The sequence below is a fragment of the Vidua chalybeata genome, chromosome 4 (assembly GCF_026979565.1).
Source record: "Vidua chalybeata isolate OUT-0048 chromosome 4, bVidCha1 merged haplotype, whole genome shotgun sequence".
NCBI lineage: Eukaryota > Metazoa > Chordata > Aves > Passeriformes > Viduidae > Vidua > Vidua chalybeata.
The window spans coordinates 28,972,462-28,991,512 of NC_071533.1; the positions used below are offsets into that span (position 1 = coordinate 28,972,462).

Consider the following 19,051-nt stretch of genomic DNA (forward strand, 5'->3'; position numbering starts at 1 on the left):
AAAATACTGTGTGTTTCAGCTCCTATTAAAGTCTACTGTTTCTCAGAAATTTGCTTTTGAGAACATGGTTACCTAAATCATGACTTTGAATATCAAGGGTACTCTGTTTCTTGTTCATGCTTAATATGATCTGGACATACAGCATGTATTTAATTTTTCCCTTGTTCCCATGGTAACTCTGAATTGTGTTGCCAGTTCAAGATTTTGCTGTACTAGGTTTCCCTTAGAGGCCTGGCTGCGTAGTATTGGCACTCTCACCATCACCTCCTACTCAAGAGTTTTCTTTCTAGTCCAAAGAGAGGCTCCCTTGACCATATCAACCAATCAGGAACTGAATGTACTGCAAAATAAGGTTTGTTTATCTTTTCAGTGTCAGTCTTTAATGAAGATTTTTGCTGATAGGTAACAGGACTGATAAGGGAAAAGAGAAACCACTTAGCAAATGTGATAATATCTCTGAGCTCATTCTTCTTGTCTAAAGCCTACATTCACAGGGGATGAACCTTATTTTTTAGCACTCCGTAGGGGCATGAGACCTCTTGAAAATTGGTCTAAGAGAGGTACTTACTTTGAAGGAAAGCTCATCTTCATTTTCTCCATGAAAATCATAAAGAGCTTTGGCTTTTCCTTTCTTCCCTCCTCCAGGCTGTGACAGCTCTATCCTGGCTACAGAACATGGACAAGAGAAGTTACTTGCATGGGAGTGAAATAAATCTCTGTTTCTGGAGAAGATTCCTGTCATTCTCATGTTTTCTCCCTGTTATTGTGCTACAAGTTGTCCAAATGTTATTGCTGCTGCTGTACCAAATTCACTGTCCTACTGGAACAAAAAACTCTACTGCCACCAGTTCATTTTTTAGTATTAAACAGTCTCACAGTTCTGCTTCTAAGCAGACTAAATTTAAAACTCACTTAACTTGAACTTCCCAATGGTGACACATAATAAATGCTGACTTTCCCTCTTTCTGCTCTAAGACGAAGCAGCATCAATACTCCTGAATTATTCCTTAAAGGTGGCTCAATGGCCCTGTTTTGCCTGTGCCCAAACCACACTGGAAAACATTCCAGAGTCTGTGTAACCTCACAGATTACTTACTGACTAGAACATTATACTGCTATTATTAGAGAAGTTGGTTCAAAAGTTAAGTTTAGCTTTAGAATACTGAAGGCTCTGGTGGTGTGTGAGTTGTTCATGCAGTTGATGTCGTGTTCTCCCACAGCTGTCATGACTGGCACAATCCAAGGAAAAATAAATTGCCATCTAGTAGGAGCACTGTACCTGAGCAGGTCTGAACAAAAACTGCTGGGAAAATCCCTTCCTTTCCATTCAGTCTTCCTCTATACCACTCCAAATCTACTTGTTCCAGTATTTGGATGTAGTCTCCCTTTTTGAAGGACAGATCATCTTTGGTTTCTGCTGTAAAATCATGAAGCGCTTCACACCACTCTAGTGAGCGTCTGTTGCTCTATTCAAGTTAACAGAAGAGATGCATTAATTTTAGAAGTGTGAATGGAGCCCAAAAACTGACGGATGCTGCTGAAAGCAGCTGTACAGCACATGGCTGTCCTGACACCCTCCCAATACAACAGTGCTGCTGCAGATGTAGACTAGAATGGCATTTCAGCAATTACCACCACAGAATTTCATCTAGGCTCAGCCACATTCCTTTTTATCTCTGGTGGCAGGGGAAAGGATTAATAAATTCAAAATTAGATCACTTCAACAATACTTAAAATAGACCTAACAAAAATTTCCTTCAGCACAAAGGATAAAAATTTACCAATGTTAATTTGTCAGAAGCTCTGAATTCTATCAGCTTAGGCCACATGTCAGAATTGAGGCTGTGACAATGCAGCATTGTGTGTTGTGGGAGTGGTGTCACATTCTGCAGTTACTCTCACATTATAATAGTCTCTGTAAATCTATACATAAATTCGGGCCCTCACCTATAAAGTTTTATTACCTGAGGAAGGGAACATGAAACCTCCACCTTATTCTTCAGCGCTGTTTCTGTACCTATGTAAGTAAAGCACAACTTAAGAACAGGAGCAGTGTCTATTCAGAATGTTACTAATGACAGAGATTTTAGATATTTTAAGTCATTATTAAGAATAGCTTCTTAAGAAGTCCTACTGTTAATTTTGAGGTGTTTTTATCAGCCTTCCCTCTCTTTTTACCTCCTTTCTGCAATCACTGTCCTTTGGAATTTTCTCCTATATGCTACCTATTTGCTTTGAGTACAAACCCATGCTCTTGAAGATTTTTGCAAACATATTCATACCTGTTCCAGGTAGGTCTTCAATAACTTCCACAAAGTTCAAGGGGAAAATTCCAGACGTGCCTCTGAGCTCTCCTTTGGCCCACTCTTCATTTACATATTCTTTCAGGATAATAGTTTCACCTTCTGAAAAACTGAGCTCATCTTTCTGATCTCCAATGTATTCAAATCGTGCTATACACCTTGGACCTCTGCACAAACAAAAGAGAAAATTATTTTGCTTCTTTATTATTACTGTCTACTCAATAATCAGATAGCATTGTGTGCAATATATGGATTGATATTTTAATTAAAATGATAAAAAAATGCACTGAAGATAGGACAGGTGGACAATTGGGGGGCTAGCCCTGGTTCTTGTCTCTGCTTTCTGAGGAGAGTGAGTACAGAGTCTGGAGAAGCCAGATGCAATTTCTGCATCCAAATTGCTGGCTGTTGCAGTATTTTGAAAAGACCCTATTTCCCTTCCAAGCAACAATTAACCCCCTTGTTTCTTGGTCACCTGTCCAATTTAATACCTTTGCCTATATCCAAGCAAGTGTCCTGATATACTTTTGTTAAGAGTTTGATTATTTTTCAAGCTAGCATCCCATTAAGATGCACTCAAACATGGGTGGGGGGTGAGTGCTGTGTATTTGTCCCAAATACATGGAGGGTTCACAGGAAGAAGCTAGTTTTTATCTACTTTAAAATACTTTATTCTGTAAAATCCATCCCTATAATCTTATAGGGAAAAAAGCTTATCTATCAAAAAAAGAAACTTCAATGCATCTGATAAATTTTATATACTTTGGCACAGCACTGAAAAAAATCCTAATTATTTTTCCCCCTGACTTAAATCAATTTCATTATTTAAGAACCTAGTAAATTAAATTTAAGAAATTAACCTAAGAAAATGTTGGTTTATCAGAAATGCCATGCTGGAAAAAAAGCATTAATTTAATTAAAAAGTTTGAATTCTTTCTATATATTCATAGCACATAAACAAAGTAAGTAGCTTGATTCCCACCCCTGTCCCCCACTCAGTATCTTTGCAAAGATGTTTCTTTCAGGACAGAGCTAGAACTTTCTATTTCTTTCTTAGCTGCAGAAGCAACTTTTTAAAATAAAGTTGTGTTCCTGACAAACCAAGCTTCACCTAAAGAAGAACTGTATGATCCCATTGACACTAGTTGCTCCTGCCTCTTCATGAATTTGCTTTAATTCCTGGAATGAATGATTACAAAATCCAATAAACATCACTGAGAAATAAGCAACATGAAAAATCATTTATTGCCTACAAATATTAATACAAGTTGTTTGAAATTCAGAAATGAAAGTGCTGGCAATTTATTTGATCATTTGCGGGGAACTTTGGATTTACCCATACATCTGCACACCTTAGAGACAGAGAGGTTTCTCTGCTTAAAGTACCTCTATATTCTGTTCCACTGTATCTTTCACATGAGTAGGAGCCCTACCATGTTCAGTCTTGTGAGGACAATGGAAGAAAGCAGCAAGGTCAGGAGCAAAAAGAGGAGTGTACAGTGCTGCTGAAGTTAATTAGATTGGTTCAGGGTTTCTGGAACCAGTTTTCATGAAAGTAAGGTTTTAGGCTTTTTTTACCTAAATATGAGTCTTAATAAAACATCATAAACATTCAGGTTTTTAAAACATGTAATTTGATTTTTACAATGTATTTTGGTGAATAAATTGTTAACCCTATTAACTTCAGCGCAGAGAGCCCCTGCTTCAAAGTTAGTATTTCTTTTTCATTCCTCGTAAATCAACATGAGAAAGCAAATAAGATTCATCTGACTCACTTGATACATTGTGATGAAGAGGGTATTTTTTTCTTGTTGGTTTCTTCTGGAACATCAATCTAATAAGACAGTAAAATAAATTCTATTTTCCATTACAAGCTCATGGCAACTAACCACAATAAACCTGAAACTGCTTAAAACAATCTGTTTTTCAGATGTGTGACACTCTGTAATCCCTGGCATGCTCTGATATATGACCACATTAATGTACATTTCTGCCTGTTTTCTCATTTTCTAATCTTATGCAAACAAGGAGCAATATTTAATATTTTGTTTTATGAAGCTGGTTTATTGTTTCTACTTGCAGCATGAGAGATTGACAGAATATGTGACTAGATGCTACTACATGTTGTTGAATTTAGATCCCAATTCTCAACTGGTAATTGCTCTCAATTATTTACTAGCACAGTATACCACAATAGACAAAACTACTGTTTACACTTATCCCTTCTGTGCTTCGGTAGCCAACTGCTCTCCAAACAAAAACACATCTCACAAATCTCACTTGAATTGGAGAAATACAACTTAAAGAATCAATACACAGGTACATCAAAAACCCAACATTCAAGTCCTTTATCACAGGAGGATTTCAACTGTATTTTTGGTGTGACATGAAGGATGATCTGTGAGATGTACAGGACTATGAGCTCAGAGGTCCTGGTGAGGAGCTTTGGGTTACAGCTCACTATTATACCAGCCAGTTCCCATAAAATCAACAGGAATGTTTCATTAGCTTGCGTGAAGCACTGGAGGAAATCACAATGCCTTTTAGGACAAATAAACCCTGCATTGCTCTTGCTGAATGAGCTGGTATCTGTGGTGCTCTGAAGGTTCTATGGAAAGCCATAACTATGTATTATTATTAGGTGTCCAGATCCAAACTACTACCCAGCTCAAAACACATTGCATGTATTGTATGGAGACTTTGTATCAAGATGAAATCTGACATGAATTAACAGGAGAATTCACTCAAGTAAATTAGCCTCATGTACTGCACTCTTTTTTCTTTTTAAAACAACCCCAAATTCTCAAACAAAAGATTTTTGCCTTCAAAGGATAATCATCTTGTAAAACTAAAATAGAAATGCATCTTCCCTAGCTTTTATGAAGTTGTATCTGTCTGTATCAATGCTGAATTTGACCCCAAATACTCACTCCACTGCTTTAACATAAAATCTTTTCTTTATTAGCTATCAGCAGAAGCAGGAGCTTTTAAATGGAACTGTTGGTCTGTGCAGAAGTAGCCAATCAATTTAGCTAACAAATCTTTCTTGTGAAAGTGAATCAAGCATGGTTCCATTACTACTAACTATGGGCTTAGTTTTTATTCTTCAGCAGTTCTCAGATCTTAACATTTTTCTCCAATACCACCACTACAAACTCATCAGACACCCTACCGTCTCTGATGCCTACCAAATCCATGCAGCAGCAGGACTCACTCTGCCAGCTGTGCTGGCCCAGAAGTGTTGCCACAGGCACTTCCTGTCCTAAGTGCCAAGCCATGCACCTTCCCAGCATCCTGGTGTCACTCTGGCATTCCTCCATATTCATATGGCTGGTGTGGGCAGCCCTTTCCACTGTCACAAAACAGACTTCAGTCTCAGTCTCAGGTTTGCAATAGGTTTGACCCAGCATTTGACTGCAGGGAACTGTACTGTATCCCTTTTAAATTAATTACCACTGGGCTCCAAAAGAGCACCTGTCTCTTGCCTTCCGCTCACTGTCAAGTGTCATGTTGAGGAACAGGATTGCTTTTAGCTGCTCATTTGCAACAACACAACCTCCTTGCACTGTGCCAGAATAACCATTTGTGCAGCCACTCAGAAAACCACTTAGGCAAATTAATCCTGTTGGAAAAAACAGTATTCTAGGAAGAAAAAAAACCCCATGGTTTCAAATTACTACTCTGACCTAGTTCATTACATGGCTAAAAAAATGGTGATTCCAGCAAAGTTCAAGGGATGAGAAAATGACAGAAGACAGGGAACTGGGGAGAGGCACAAAAAACAACCATCTTATACCGACTGTTGATTCTGACATGCAGCTGTCAAAAAATAATCTGCTTTGAGGACCCTGAGAAACTGTGCATATTTCCTAAGAGAATCTGGTAAGGGAAATGATTTTCTCACTTGGCTTTAAATAGACAGCAAATTATTCCCCATAACACAAGCTGGTTGTGCCAAATCAAGCATCTTTCTAATACCACACAAACAAGTTGAAGAGTCTTCTGTGCTGCCAGTGGGAAAAGAGATTATCTAAACACATAATGGAGTTAAACACACAGGAGCCTTAGTAAAATAGAACCAGAAAACAAATGCAACAGGATCTTATGTAGCAATGTATACAAATTGTATGTATACATACAACCACTTTAACGAAGTTGGCAGGAAATATCCCTGTGCGATTCCCACATTTTCCTCTGTACCACTCAGTATCAATTTTCTCCAAAAGACAAACAGTGTCTCCAGAATGAAGGTCCAAGTCATCAGCATGCTCTGTAAGACAACATCATTTCAGTTAACAGTACTTGTCACACTCACTGATTTTCTCTAAGTAAAACCTTAATACAAATACCACAGACAAAACCAGAGTCAGTTTTTAAAAAGTCTTAATTTTACCTGATAAATCAATTAGCTTTACCTGAAAGACTGATCCATCTACAGCTAAACCCACTGATTTGAACAACTCTATGTGCAGACCTTGCAGACTGAGCTTCCACACCATTTTTAAGCTCTAATTTCTAAGAAAATTTCCATTTGAAACATGCTTCCAGAATATCCACATTCACTTACCTGCAGGAAAATCATGCAGGACTACAGCATGAGGTGCACTTGTGTCAGGTACTTTTGGAGGGTGGTTTGAATCCTGACAACAACAAATAAATGCAAGTAGTTTATAAATCATGGAAGATACTAACAGATTCTCTGTTATGTACTCCTGAATTAATTTTCTGGCTTTGGACACAGAGCTGTTCTGGTATTGCAGAAGGAAATGGTTATTGGTCACACAACTATGGGTCTGAATTCTGTATGCCTTTTGCCAGTGTGAACAAGAATACATTTCACCAAAATCTTCTTCTGAGCCAGTGAAAGGAAGGGAAGGCATGCAAGTTTTCCAAGTATAGAAAGAGCCTCAGCTATCTCTGTGGGCCAGAAATCTGTAGCACTGATAGCAACACTCATTGCAAGAGCTGTGGACAGATTTTGCACTGGCGCTTGGTACTTTGTGCCACCAGTCACTCTTCCTTGCTCGAGAGAACACCCAACCCAACTCTTCCCCAGCACACTCAGCAGAGACAGCACATATGCTGTCACATTCCAAGAGGAGCAAGGAAACCACTATACCTTTGCTTACACTAAGGTAACACTGAGGGGAGATGACAGTTTTGTTGTGGCATCTTTCATAAAGAGAAATTTTATTCAAAATGCTGAGCCACCTTCTCTGTCCCACCCACCAGGAATTTTTAGGCTGTACTGATGACAATGATGTGTGAATTACATATGAAGTAATTCACTGTGTACAAAAAAAAAAAAACAAACCCAAAACCAACAAAACAAAAAACCAAAAACACCAACAAAAAAACCCCAATGTAGACAAAGATAAGACCTGAGTTACAACAGACAACAACATACTGCACAGAAATCTATTTCAGCTATGTAGGCTTCTGACAATAGTCAAAAAGGCTGCTCATTGCTCTCATTTCCACTAGCTATTTAATATTAATAGGGTCATACCCTAAAACCACGTCAGGATCTGTAGAAGCAGAGAGAAGAAATTACTGTCAAATCTGTTATGTCAAAGCCAATTTGCTGATGTATCATGTACAGCACTTCATAAAGTACGGGCTTATCTTTTGTTCAATTCTCAGATACTCAGCCAAGGGAGTGATTATTTTCCTATGAGATGGAGGAACTTTACTGGTTTCCTCTCCCTTTTGGCACTCCAAATAATTACTCTTGCTCTGTTCCATAAGCTGAATGTCCCTGTGCTATGAGGCAAATCATCATTATTGGGTTTTGTTTTGGCAGTTGTTTTGTTTTGATTACAGAAACAAGGATTTAATAAATCGCTATTACATGTCTCAGTGTAACCTCTGAAGACTAAAACATTTGATACTTTACTGCAACAGGAGTCTTGTTCATTGAATATTTAAGCCAGCAGGGAAAAAACATCTTACCTTACAGGACAGTTCTCCAGTGTTCCTGGGAAGACAATCTTCCTTGGCAACTCCGTGAGGCACAGGCAGCTTGAAGAGAAACAGAGGCAAATGGAAAAGTTTTTTTCACTTCTAAGCACGTCAGATTTTCACTTCAAGTGATAACAGTCAAATGATTTAAGTATTTAAACCACCCACTGCAGGTAATTAGGAGTCCAGTGGAAGAGGACAGGTTTCTTTGGAAGGCATTCAGAACAGACTGCTGCTGATATGAACTGCCACTCTGAGAAACTCAGGTAGTGTCACCCCCTTTGAAAGTGTCTTAGACACCTAACTGATATCACACCATACACTACAAGATATTCAGAAGACACTCTGATGCAGAAACATATTCATTTGTCATGGAGGGCACTAGAAAAACACCCTGGGAGGAAATTTCCATTGACAGTAACACTTCGGGGAAGGGAACTACTACTGATCTTCTACAGAAAAAAATCTCACACACAAAACTCGAAATGAGTGAAAGATCAAAAAGGTGGCAACTGGAAGTTTCCACTTCATGCTGATGGAATGTTGATGCTGTTCATGCTATGGCTGTGTGGCTGCTTTTTTGACAACAGCACTGGTTCAAGCAGCCACCCACTCTATCACTGACCAGTTTCAAGTTTTTGGGGAAAGACCTTCTTTGTTTTTATTTGCAGTGTTGATCCATTTGTATTTAAAATTCCCTAATAACACATACAATACCAAAACCATTTTTATAGTGAAAAGGAATGGCATCAATAGGATGAAAATGTAAGATTTGCAATGTTACATTCCTCACTTTTTGCAAGCTTGATTAAATAAGGTCAACTACTTTATAAGTTCCAAAGCTTCCCCAATTTCCCGAAGCATTTTGATATGTATGGGTGAACCAATATACAAATGCAATTATTCAGCATAATTTTACTGAAAGAGAATTCAGAACCAGCGACTGAAAAAATAACCCCCAAGCCCCAAGAGCTATGCATTAAAGATAATATAGTTACATATATACACAAAAATATACCACATAGATCTATACTTTACATGTATTTATTACTTTCTCCAGTATTGCCTTACTATTTATCTACTAGCATTTTCTAGGGAAGATTATGCTGATAGATGCACTTTGAAAGCCACATAATAATAAAGCCACATAATAGTAAAAACCTACTAAAGTAGGTTACTATTATGTGGCTTTCAAAGTGCATCTATCTAACCTACTAAAGTAGGTTACTACTATACCTTTTTCTCTGCTATTTTAACCCGTGCTGTTTTATAAAAACAATGTACTCAGATAGAATATCTCAACTCTCACCATGTATTTATTGTAGAGAGGATGACCAGGTTTAGGTCTAGGAGGTAATGCTGGATCTGGATTTTTAAAGACTGCACTTTTTGCTCTCTTGGGTCCCAACCTGAACTTGTTGTTTTTTTTATCAGAAGTGGTGTCAGAACTAGATCGCGAAAGAACATCCTTCTGGGAGGAGGTCTTGGCTGCAGAGAATTTCGGTGGAGGTGGCCTTCCAGGAACACTTTTAGGTGGGGGAGGTCGAGCAGGTATAATTTTTCCATCCACAGGCCTAAAAAATTTTGCAAAACATTAGAAAAACATGCATATTAATAAGCCTACCACCTCATCCTAGATACAGAGTGTGCAGTAAGGAAACAAGATTTTTGATGACCTGGGCTGTACAGTGTGTAGTGTCTGAAGCTTTCCAGGAATACACGAACTCTTCAGATACTGACTGGGACCAGATGATCAAGTCCTTAGACAGATCCTTTGACTACATATTTCGAAGTCTGCTCACCAACAGCCTGCCAGCTTTCTGGGGAGCCCACTAAATAAGAATTATTTGTTTCTGCAATCCAGCTCTAGAAAGAGCTTTCTTTGTAGCTGCTGCAGGATGAAGTTCTGCCATTGGAGAGCTTTTGTGAATGCTGGTCTTCAGGAATGAACCTAGTTCATTCCTTGGGATGTTACTTACCTAAAGTGACTCTGATGAAACTCATGACATATCACACCACTTTGCACATTGCCATCAATAGCAGAATTTATCACTTTTTTATGCAACAGATGTCTACCACAGAAAGAAAACACTGGTGAAAACACTCAAGTTCTCTGGCAATGCTAGAGGTCCTGCAATCCTATTAGCAGATGAGCAGTTTAGAAACCAAAATCAGAGACTAGCAAGTGATAGTAGTAATATCTACTAGCAATTAATATTACTAGTAATATTCCAAAATGACAGTATCATTTAATTGTTATTGTGATATCTTCAACCAGTTACCGCAAGTTTCTGCTACAACTGTTTTTTTGTTTCATATAACCTAATTCAGCATATTTGCTCACGTACAATCCTCATGGGTCTACAAAAATTATCAACCCCAACAAGTGTGCATTGGTGGGTCTTTGAAGTATAATTCTAACACATTTTGTGAGTGCCACCCATCGCTTGAGAAGGTACTAGTAGCTCTCCTAATGCTCCTGATAAGAGTTCTCTGTTACTATTTAAGTATGGAACAATTTTTAAATGTCAAAAATTCCACTTCTCTTCATTATCCATCTCTCCCTTTTCTTGGCCCCATCTTAAAATAAGCATTTTTAATATTGACAAAGGGGATATTCCAAGTTAAACTACTTTAAATCTGTAAACAGACCAACCCACACATTTTTAAAGCAACTTAACTAAACATGAAGACCCTAACAAGCAATTCAGTGAATTATTACTGCTTACTTAAAAAAAATAAATTAAAAATCCATTTGAGCAGAAGAGTGAAAGGACAAAATATTTACTGCAGTTCCAAAGACCCTCATAAGAATCAGGAATGTTGTGCTAAACGTGAATGTGGGGAAGGAACAAGCCAGTAAAGAGCAGTAATGAGGTGTTTCCTTGTGGCACATCCACGTTCTTTCATGTTAGTTATTACTTACTATTATTATTGATAGACTCATTTCAATAACAGAAAGATTCTCTCGTCCTAACACAACAGAGCAAACTCTTGTGTTTAAACTCAGAGATTTAGACTGCAAACACTGATATACCCACAGCAGGCTGGCTATTCAATGCCAGATCTCCATCCACTGTGTCTCTGGCATTGATGGACATGAATTAAAGGCTGGTCCAGCAACTTTTGCCCTTGCAGACATTCTTTCCTTTTGGTTCACAAGAATAAAAAACTCCAAGGTTATCATTGATCCTGCACCTGCATTTTAGGTCCAAAGTGTATAGACTAGCCAGTGCTTCTGGGAAGCTGCTGGCCGAGCATCTGCCCTTTTCAGGGTGGCATCATCTGCCACCTCCATTCCTTCAGCACCCAAATCCCACCACAAGTGCAAGTGCTGTGGGTGAAAAGGTTAAAGATTCAGAAAGGAATGACTGTCAGCAGCCACTGTACATTAGCTGAAAAGTCAAACAGCTGCTCTCCTATAATCTCCTTGCTCATACCATACTGTACAAACAAGTATTAAACAGCTACCAACTTGGTCCTGCCTATTTATTAGTGAGAAGAGTGCCCAGCCAAGACTATTGAGCTATGGCTGGAGTCAGTAGTGTCTACACTGAGACTAACTATGTAAATTAATTTAGAAACACCAATTGTTAGGGCTTTTGGAGAACCACACTCACCTTGGGGGTAGTAGAGGTTCTAGCTGAGGCACTCCAGCCTGTTCTGAGTGATCCAACTCCTACAACCATTCAAAAGAAAAAAGACATTTCTTTAAGCCTAAGGAAAATAAAAAATCTTGTTTAAATGACATAATTCTTGTATTAAATTACATCCTATGGACATGAAAAAGAAGAGTTTCTGGAGGTCTGGGAGTAAAGTAGTAAGAATTATGGTGTGATTCTGCAATTTTAAAGTGTTTTTGAACATGGAGGAAAATATGAAGGGCAGATAACCTGATTTACCACCTGAAACACAGCTTCAGTTGCACATTAAGTATGAGCCAGCCCCTTCTTTCCTACTACATGGCAGTAAAGCCTTAAGAACCAATTCCAGGAGAGTCATACAAATGTACAATTACATTGCCCACAGGAATTTGTATTATCAACTTTGATTTATTCCATGCAAGGAACACTTTGAACAGGCTTGAAGTAGAAAACATGACATTAATGTAACTCACACAGGACAGCTTCTCTTGCAAACAACATTAGCTCTCATTAAAGAAGGCATCAAAATATGTTTGCTAGAGATCTAACAGACAAATCCCTGTGAATCTTGCTTTGGCAGATGAAGGCATCACTCCTCCCAGCTGCCCATGCTGGCCCTGCAAGAGATTACCCCCGTACAGCAGTCGGAGAGGAGGACATGTGCCATGTCTGAAGGGCTTGGACCACAGTGATGGATTAACAAGTGACCATCCTTACTGCCTCCTGCTGTTCATTTTCATCCCAGTGCCAGAAGGTTCTGCCAGCTCTGTGGAACAAGCACAGCTGCTTCTGGAACAGCATCAGAAATCAGAGTGCTGAATCTGGGTTCAAAAGAACCCTTTCTGACCCAGTACTTATAGATAGGTCTGAACAGTCTGGTTCACTTAATTAGGTGCTTGAATGTGCTTGAAACTCAAACAATTTCTGTGATTTTTCTCATCTAGAAAACACCCAGATATATTTTGACAAAATCTGACCCTTGATTGAGTCCCCAAATTAATGCTCTGATTAAATGACCCTATTAGAAAGAAAACAACCTGCCACTTTCAGATGAGGATGTTATCCTCATATCAAAAATTTTCCTCTTCTGTGTGAAAAGGAAGAATTCTGTGCCAACTGCTGCTTATGGTCAACAATTTTTGCTGTTGCTGTTTAATCACTTCCACTGACAAACAATACTAGTTTTAGAAGCACAGCTCTTGCCTTTCCAAATATAGGATTTCAATGTTCCAGTGGATTCAATACAATCTTTTTAAAAAAAACATCCTCTGAAGCGTATACATGCCTGTCACAATAACCTGGATGACACTGTAAAAGTTTGGAGTTCTACTGCATAAAATGTCATTTAATGTCCTGTTTAATAAATTATTTTTTTCAGCATTATCCAGAAAAGGTGGAACCTCTCTGAACAGTCTTCTCAATGATGACATTTTAATATCCTTTATCTTAATTGCAGAGGTAGCTACAAAGGCATTTGTTGGCAGCATCCATCTAGTAAGGGCTTTTAATTTGATTTGATCTTTTACTGCCTGTGGCCTTCACAAGATTCTCTGCCATTTTTGTCACCAGAAAACTCAGTATTTTTAAATTTTACTGTCATTTTCTAGTTTATTTTAATTCCGTTTTGAAAATCTGTGTCAAATGTCATTTAACTACAACACCATCCATTACTATGTACATGCCTCAGAGCAAGGAGCAGAGCCTTACTTCCCAAAATAGGTGGTTCTACTCAGCAGAAACAATTAGAAGGAAAGAGCTGGAAAAAAAGCCTCATTCTTCTACAGAAAAGTTCCCTCTGCCTGCAAATTAGCACAGACACCAAGAGAAGTTGTGTGCACAAAGGTAAAAAAAATACATTTCTAAAGCACAACACTGACAACGTTTCACCATGTAAATCCCACCGGACTTTGAGCCACTTTGCAATGCTTTTGCACTCAGTTATAGAATATTGTGATTCCAGATGATGAATACAGATAATTGAAGATAGATGTGATCAAAGTTTAGTAAAATCACCACAGACTTTTTCAAAACTGGCAGCAGTCTAAATTACCTAATTAATAAGAGAACAGAATTAAAAGAAAAAAGCCTTATATTTTTGAGTAGTTGTTTTCATCTTCTGGTCCTTCAAACAACTTACTTTACAAATGCTTGAGGATCACAAGAGATCTTTTAACCAAAGCAGACAAAGCTGTAATACAGGAAAACAGTTCTAACTTACCCCTTTTTTCACTAGGTCACCACGGCTAGGTTTTCCCACTGTGATACTGGATGTGTTCCCAATAGGCTTTTCAGCAGGAAGTGGCGGAGGGCTATGTGGGTTGTCATTTAAAGCTGTAAAAAACCAAAGAAAATCCCAAATTAAAGTCTAATTAATACCCTCCTCACATGGATCAACAACAGGTAAAGGAATCTACTTTTGTTTGGAGCATTTTTTGTGTGAATGCAACTTCCTTCGTCAAAGCTGGAGCAGCCAAAGGGAAGAACCACTTAAAGAGTAGTGAAGGGAAAAGGAACAGGAGGGGAACATTTTAACTCTGAGGTTCAATTCAGGAGTACTTCCCACCCTGCATAATGAATCTTCACTTTATTCTAAGGACACCAGCAAGTAATTTCAGAATTCCAAGGTTTCAGCTGCAATATTTGGTAATATAATATTAGATGAGTAGAAGAGTTTCTACCCCTTGGAATGTCAGATTCATTACTGGATACCCTGAAACGCCATCACCACATTTCTAAACTGGCTCACTTTTTTTTTCAGCTGTCAGCTCCTGGAATATCCTTCAGGCTGGAAAACAGCTGAGGGTTATTTCAAGCAACCCAGAAAGATCAGGAGACTTGGATGGAAGAATCTCCAGAAAGGTAAAGGCAAGAAAATAAATTATTGCCTGCTATAAATTCAGGATGACATAAAACAGAGATGGAAGTTCCCAGGTAGTCTTTAAGGAGAAAAACAAGTTTAGGACACAGAAGAGGAAACATTACAGATCTTACTAGGGAAGAGTGATGATGTCCTCATGCTCAATAAAGAACAGAAAACCCTTCTAAATATATGACATTTGCTTTCAATATCTCCGCCGTTGAAACCTGGGAAACACTTGGACAGGTTTTACCAGCATGTTTACCATTTTGTCTTTATATATTGGAACCATGTCATCTATTTTACCATCTGTTTGTATATCAAGAAAATTAATTTCTTACAAAGAACTACACACACTTAAGCTCTTCTGACTTCCAGCTGAACTTGGAGTTACATAAAAATATGTGTTGACAGCCTGGACATTAATAGACTGAAACAGTTGCTCATTTCATGAAAATTACTCTCAACAAATAAACAACACATAGAAAGGAGCAGTGTTGTTTATTTTCAACATCTTTGTGGCATTACTATTATGTAAAACACTGCTGTGATGTTTAAAAATTGATCAGTTCAATTCTTAGGAGAAGCTCACAGTTACTGTGTTGGCAGTGACCAGGCATGGGGAAAAAAAGTTCATCACTTTTCTAAGGTACTGCAATGGATGAAACATAAAACCAATATCTGGCAGTAATTCCAAAAGAAATTGTTTTAAATCATGTCTTACTGATAAAAAAGCATAAAATATTTATTTACCAATTCAAATCTTGCTATAAACACAGATGGCCTAATTTCCTCTCCCTTACTCTTTTTAAAGTCAGAATTAAAGGAACTAGAGGAACAAAAAAAAATCCCCAAGAACTCGAAGTCAGGTGTTATTTTCAGTGATTTCTAAGTGTAATAACTGAAGTGGAATTTTAATGCTTTCTTTCTAACCACATCTCAACAAAAATGCTAGTCCTAATTGAAAACTTTACTGGAGTTCAAATTCTTAAGCAGTTCTGTCCCCTTTTTGGTAGTGCTGGATGGGCTGTTTTTGGGGGGGGTTTAAAAATTTGTGTTATTTTGTTTTGTTTGTTTATTGGGGCTTTTCAGTTTTTCCTGGTTCCTCACAGAATTTATCTCCTCAATAAACAAGAGGGCAAAAGACTCCCCTGTACTGAGATGATGTAGCCCCTTTACAATGTAAATCCTACTATATCCATTTATACTTTGGCCCAGTTGTACTGTTCTCCTCTTTTAACAGGTTACATTTCTGCAGCAGCTCCTATATGACAAAAGGCTACTCTGATTTCTTGGAATATGCTTCTGTTCCTTCCAATCCCATTAATCTTCCAACCACTGCTTCCCATAAGGCAGGCAGTCCATCACAACCTCCTGCTGTTTGTAGCCAAGTACAGGACCGGCAGTCCTTTGTGGAAATTGCAATTACCACTAGAGAGCAGCAAGAGCCCAGTAACCTACAAGTTCAAAAGGGAATCCATCTCATTAAAAAAAAAAAAAAAAAAAAAAAAAAAAAAAAAAAAAAAAAAAAAAAAAAAAAAAGTCAGGTAGTTGGTTGGCTTTTTGTTTAATTTTATTTTTTAATTGTAATTAAAATTTCCTTTATAGAGAAGAATTATGTCATAGTTTCTTTATAGTAGTCCATAAACATATTCTTCCAATTGAAAAAAACCTTTTAATCAGAAAATTAATTTCATCTGTATTAACAGAAAGACTTCTCCACACAGCTTTATCTTCAGTCTTCTCTGCATTTTTAATAATTTCCACTGCATTTCTCACATATGCAGGGGAAAAGAAAACCAAGTATTTTAACAGTGGGTTGGTGATGGGGGGGATGGGAAATGAGTGAAACTCTTAGGAGAAATACCACCTGACCATACAGTTACTACAAGTTGACTATACACCTACTAAATGTGGCAAAACATAATTTTGAAACATGAGTTTAAAGAGCTATCTTTTGACATTTTCCCCTAAGCTCTGAGGATCAAAGATAAAGCCAAACAGAATTCTGCAAGTATGTACTTCAGCATACAGAGACCAACACAAAGAGCTTGTGGCTCATTGATAAATTTCCACTCTGAGACGCTGTCAGTGTCATTTGTAAAGCTGTAAAGGATTAGAGGTGGCAGGTTTTAGGAACACAGTAACTCAGAAAACTACAGTCAAAACCCTGACATAAAACTGAATACATAAGGGTTTTGCATCCCAGTTCCCACATGCCTTTTTTATTCCCTCAAACTGCTACCTAAACATTCTTGCTTAAACGGCCACAGATTTCAAAACTAGCAAGGATCAAGGGAACTTCTTGATTTAAATGATGAAAACTATGCAAAATATCCCAACCAAGTTGTATTTGAAGGAAAGTTTAATGCACCAATGTTTTTCTTTGGATAAGGAAGCTTGGGAGCAGCACTAAACCTCAGCTAAGGTCAGCACCAAAGTCAGGATGGCCAAAGGTTCAGCTCCAGAATATGGTTTAGCAGACAAAACAAGCTTGCTGCTGCTGCAAGGGTCTCCTCCAAGTTTTCCTTTCCAGCCTTTAGAGCTGCCCGTTACATACAGTTTCACCTCTGATATATATTGGCTCCATCAGGTTTGAGAGACATCAAACTCAAGGGAGGGAGCCCAGTGAGGCAGCTGGGCAGCAGGGAGATTGGAACATGACACTCATCTACCTTCCCTCCCACCACAGCTCTTAGGCTGGGCTCCTCTGATTTGTCAAACCATACCTTTGGCAGCTGATTATTAGCTACTAAACAGCAAATCAGTTAAGCCCCAATTGAAATGGTTTTCTAACACATTTCTCAGACATTTGGGAGAAGAACTTACACTTCCCGGGTTTAGCTGGGATTCGGATTACAGTGGGTTTCCGAGCTAAAGTTGGTTGAGCTGTCTGTTCCTTGGCAGGTTCATTTTTGGTAAGGAACTGAAACGGATCTAGAAGGAGGAAGAAAACCCAACATCTTTAATACTTATTTGCTGAACACAAATCTTACCAAATACTGCTTCCATTATTAAGGATATTTATATTTCTCACCCAATACAGTAATAAAAATGATAGATCAGGCTGATGCAACAACCATACCCAGCTCTTTGTAAGTAACAGGTCTTCTTTGTACACCTGCTTTCATAGTTTACTTAACATAAATATGCTCCAGATACCTTCTGGGATTATATGAGCCACTGAACAAGAGGAACTGCATTGCTTGGTAATAGGGACCTGAAATCAGAATGGCTTTAGGAAAAGGTACAAAGCACTTGATCTAATGCACTGACATTCTGTGAACACATTCACTGAAAAGTTTTAATCAATACAATCTTGTCAAAGCTAAACAATCAGCACTGTAGCAGATAAAATACCTACAGAAACACACAAAAAAATTAAATACTACTGAGTACAAAATGTCCTTGCTGTAGAACAACTAATTCTTTTAAAGATTCTGCATAATTTTGTTGGTTATAAACCTAGTGACATGGAGGGAACTGGTTCACACCAAGGTCTGGGAGTTGCGCCTGAGCTCTGCTCCTGCCTATATCACTCATTCCTCTACAAGCCTGCCCAAGCATTCCATTGGTAAGACAGGAGCAATGTTTCCCATGCTTCATTACCTTAAACACTGGTCTCTTATTAACAGGCATGGGAATATAGGCGCATGTAGAAGGCAGCTGTAAAAATACTAGCACATAAATAAAGACCAAATTAATGTGTTCTTTCTCAAGTACACTTTCATGTCAAAGAGCAATACTTCTTTCTTCTTAACAACTGCTACTTCTTTGTCTGACATTATCAAATTCTGCAGTAAAATGGCAATGCTTAACAGTATCATAAATGTGTACAGTAGAAACTGGAGAAGGACTCTGGGTGATAAATCTGACACATATTCATAGCCACAACAACCGAGTCTGATCTCCTCTGCTGGCCTTTTCAGATGTGTAGCTCAATGAGATGTTATTTATGGAGTGTCATAGTCCAAGAGAAGAAATACGCAGGGCATCTCTTTGAATTCCTCATTACTTTAATAAAAGCATACCCTTTCCCAACACTACTGCCACATTTCCTGACAAAGCTGGAAAAATCTGTGTTTGATAAAATTTTATCTTCAACACTTAGAAAAAAATGTTATGTCCCATGAAGTAATGATTTCCTACGGACGATTTTGAACAATCCAATCCGAGCAATTCACGATCTGTGCCTGGCAATTCACATAAGATTTTAGAAAGTCCAGAAATGCAGTATTTATTTATGAACAACCTCATGCCCTCCCACATGCACATGACTCAGCGGC

At 38.2% G+C, this 19,051-nt stretch overlaps 1 protein-coding gene across 5 annotated transcripts in view; it reads right to left on the reverse strand.

Annotated features, from left to right (window-relative positions):
- The window catches only part of SH3D19 (SH3 domain containing 19), an 81,602-nt gene that overhangs the window by 3,282 nt on the left and 59,269 nt on the right, over positions 1-19,051 (reverse strand). For 4 of the 5 annotated variants that reach the window (XM_053941236.1, XM_053941232.1, XM_053941231.1 and 1 more), the window contains exons 8-19: positions 17,595-17,702; positions 14,127-14,239; positions 11,885-11,943; positions 9,574-9,838; positions 8,256-8,324; positions 6,871-6,943; positions 6,443-6,573; positions 4,079-4,137; positions 2,283-2,470; positions 1,965-2,017; positions 1,280-1,466; positions 569-666 (exon numbers count right to left, since the gene is read on the reverse strand). In XM_053941236.1, coding sequence (XP_053797211.1) covers positions 569-666; positions 1,280-1,466; positions 1,965-2,017; positions 2,283-2,470; positions 4,079-4,137; positions 6,443-6,573; positions 6,871-6,943; positions 8,256-8,324; positions 9,574-9,838; positions 11,885-11,943; positions 14,127-14,239; positions 17,595-17,702 — 1,403 coding nt within the window. The remainder of the gene's footprint in view (positions 1-568; positions 667-1,279; positions 1,467-1,964; positions 2,018-2,282; positions 2,471-4,078; positions 4,138-6,442; positions 6,574-6,870; positions 6,944-8,255; positions 8,325-9,573; positions 9,839-11,884; positions 11,944-14,126; positions 14,240-17,594; positions 17,703-19,051) is intronic. The other variant, XM_053941234.1, reaches the window with a different exon arrangement.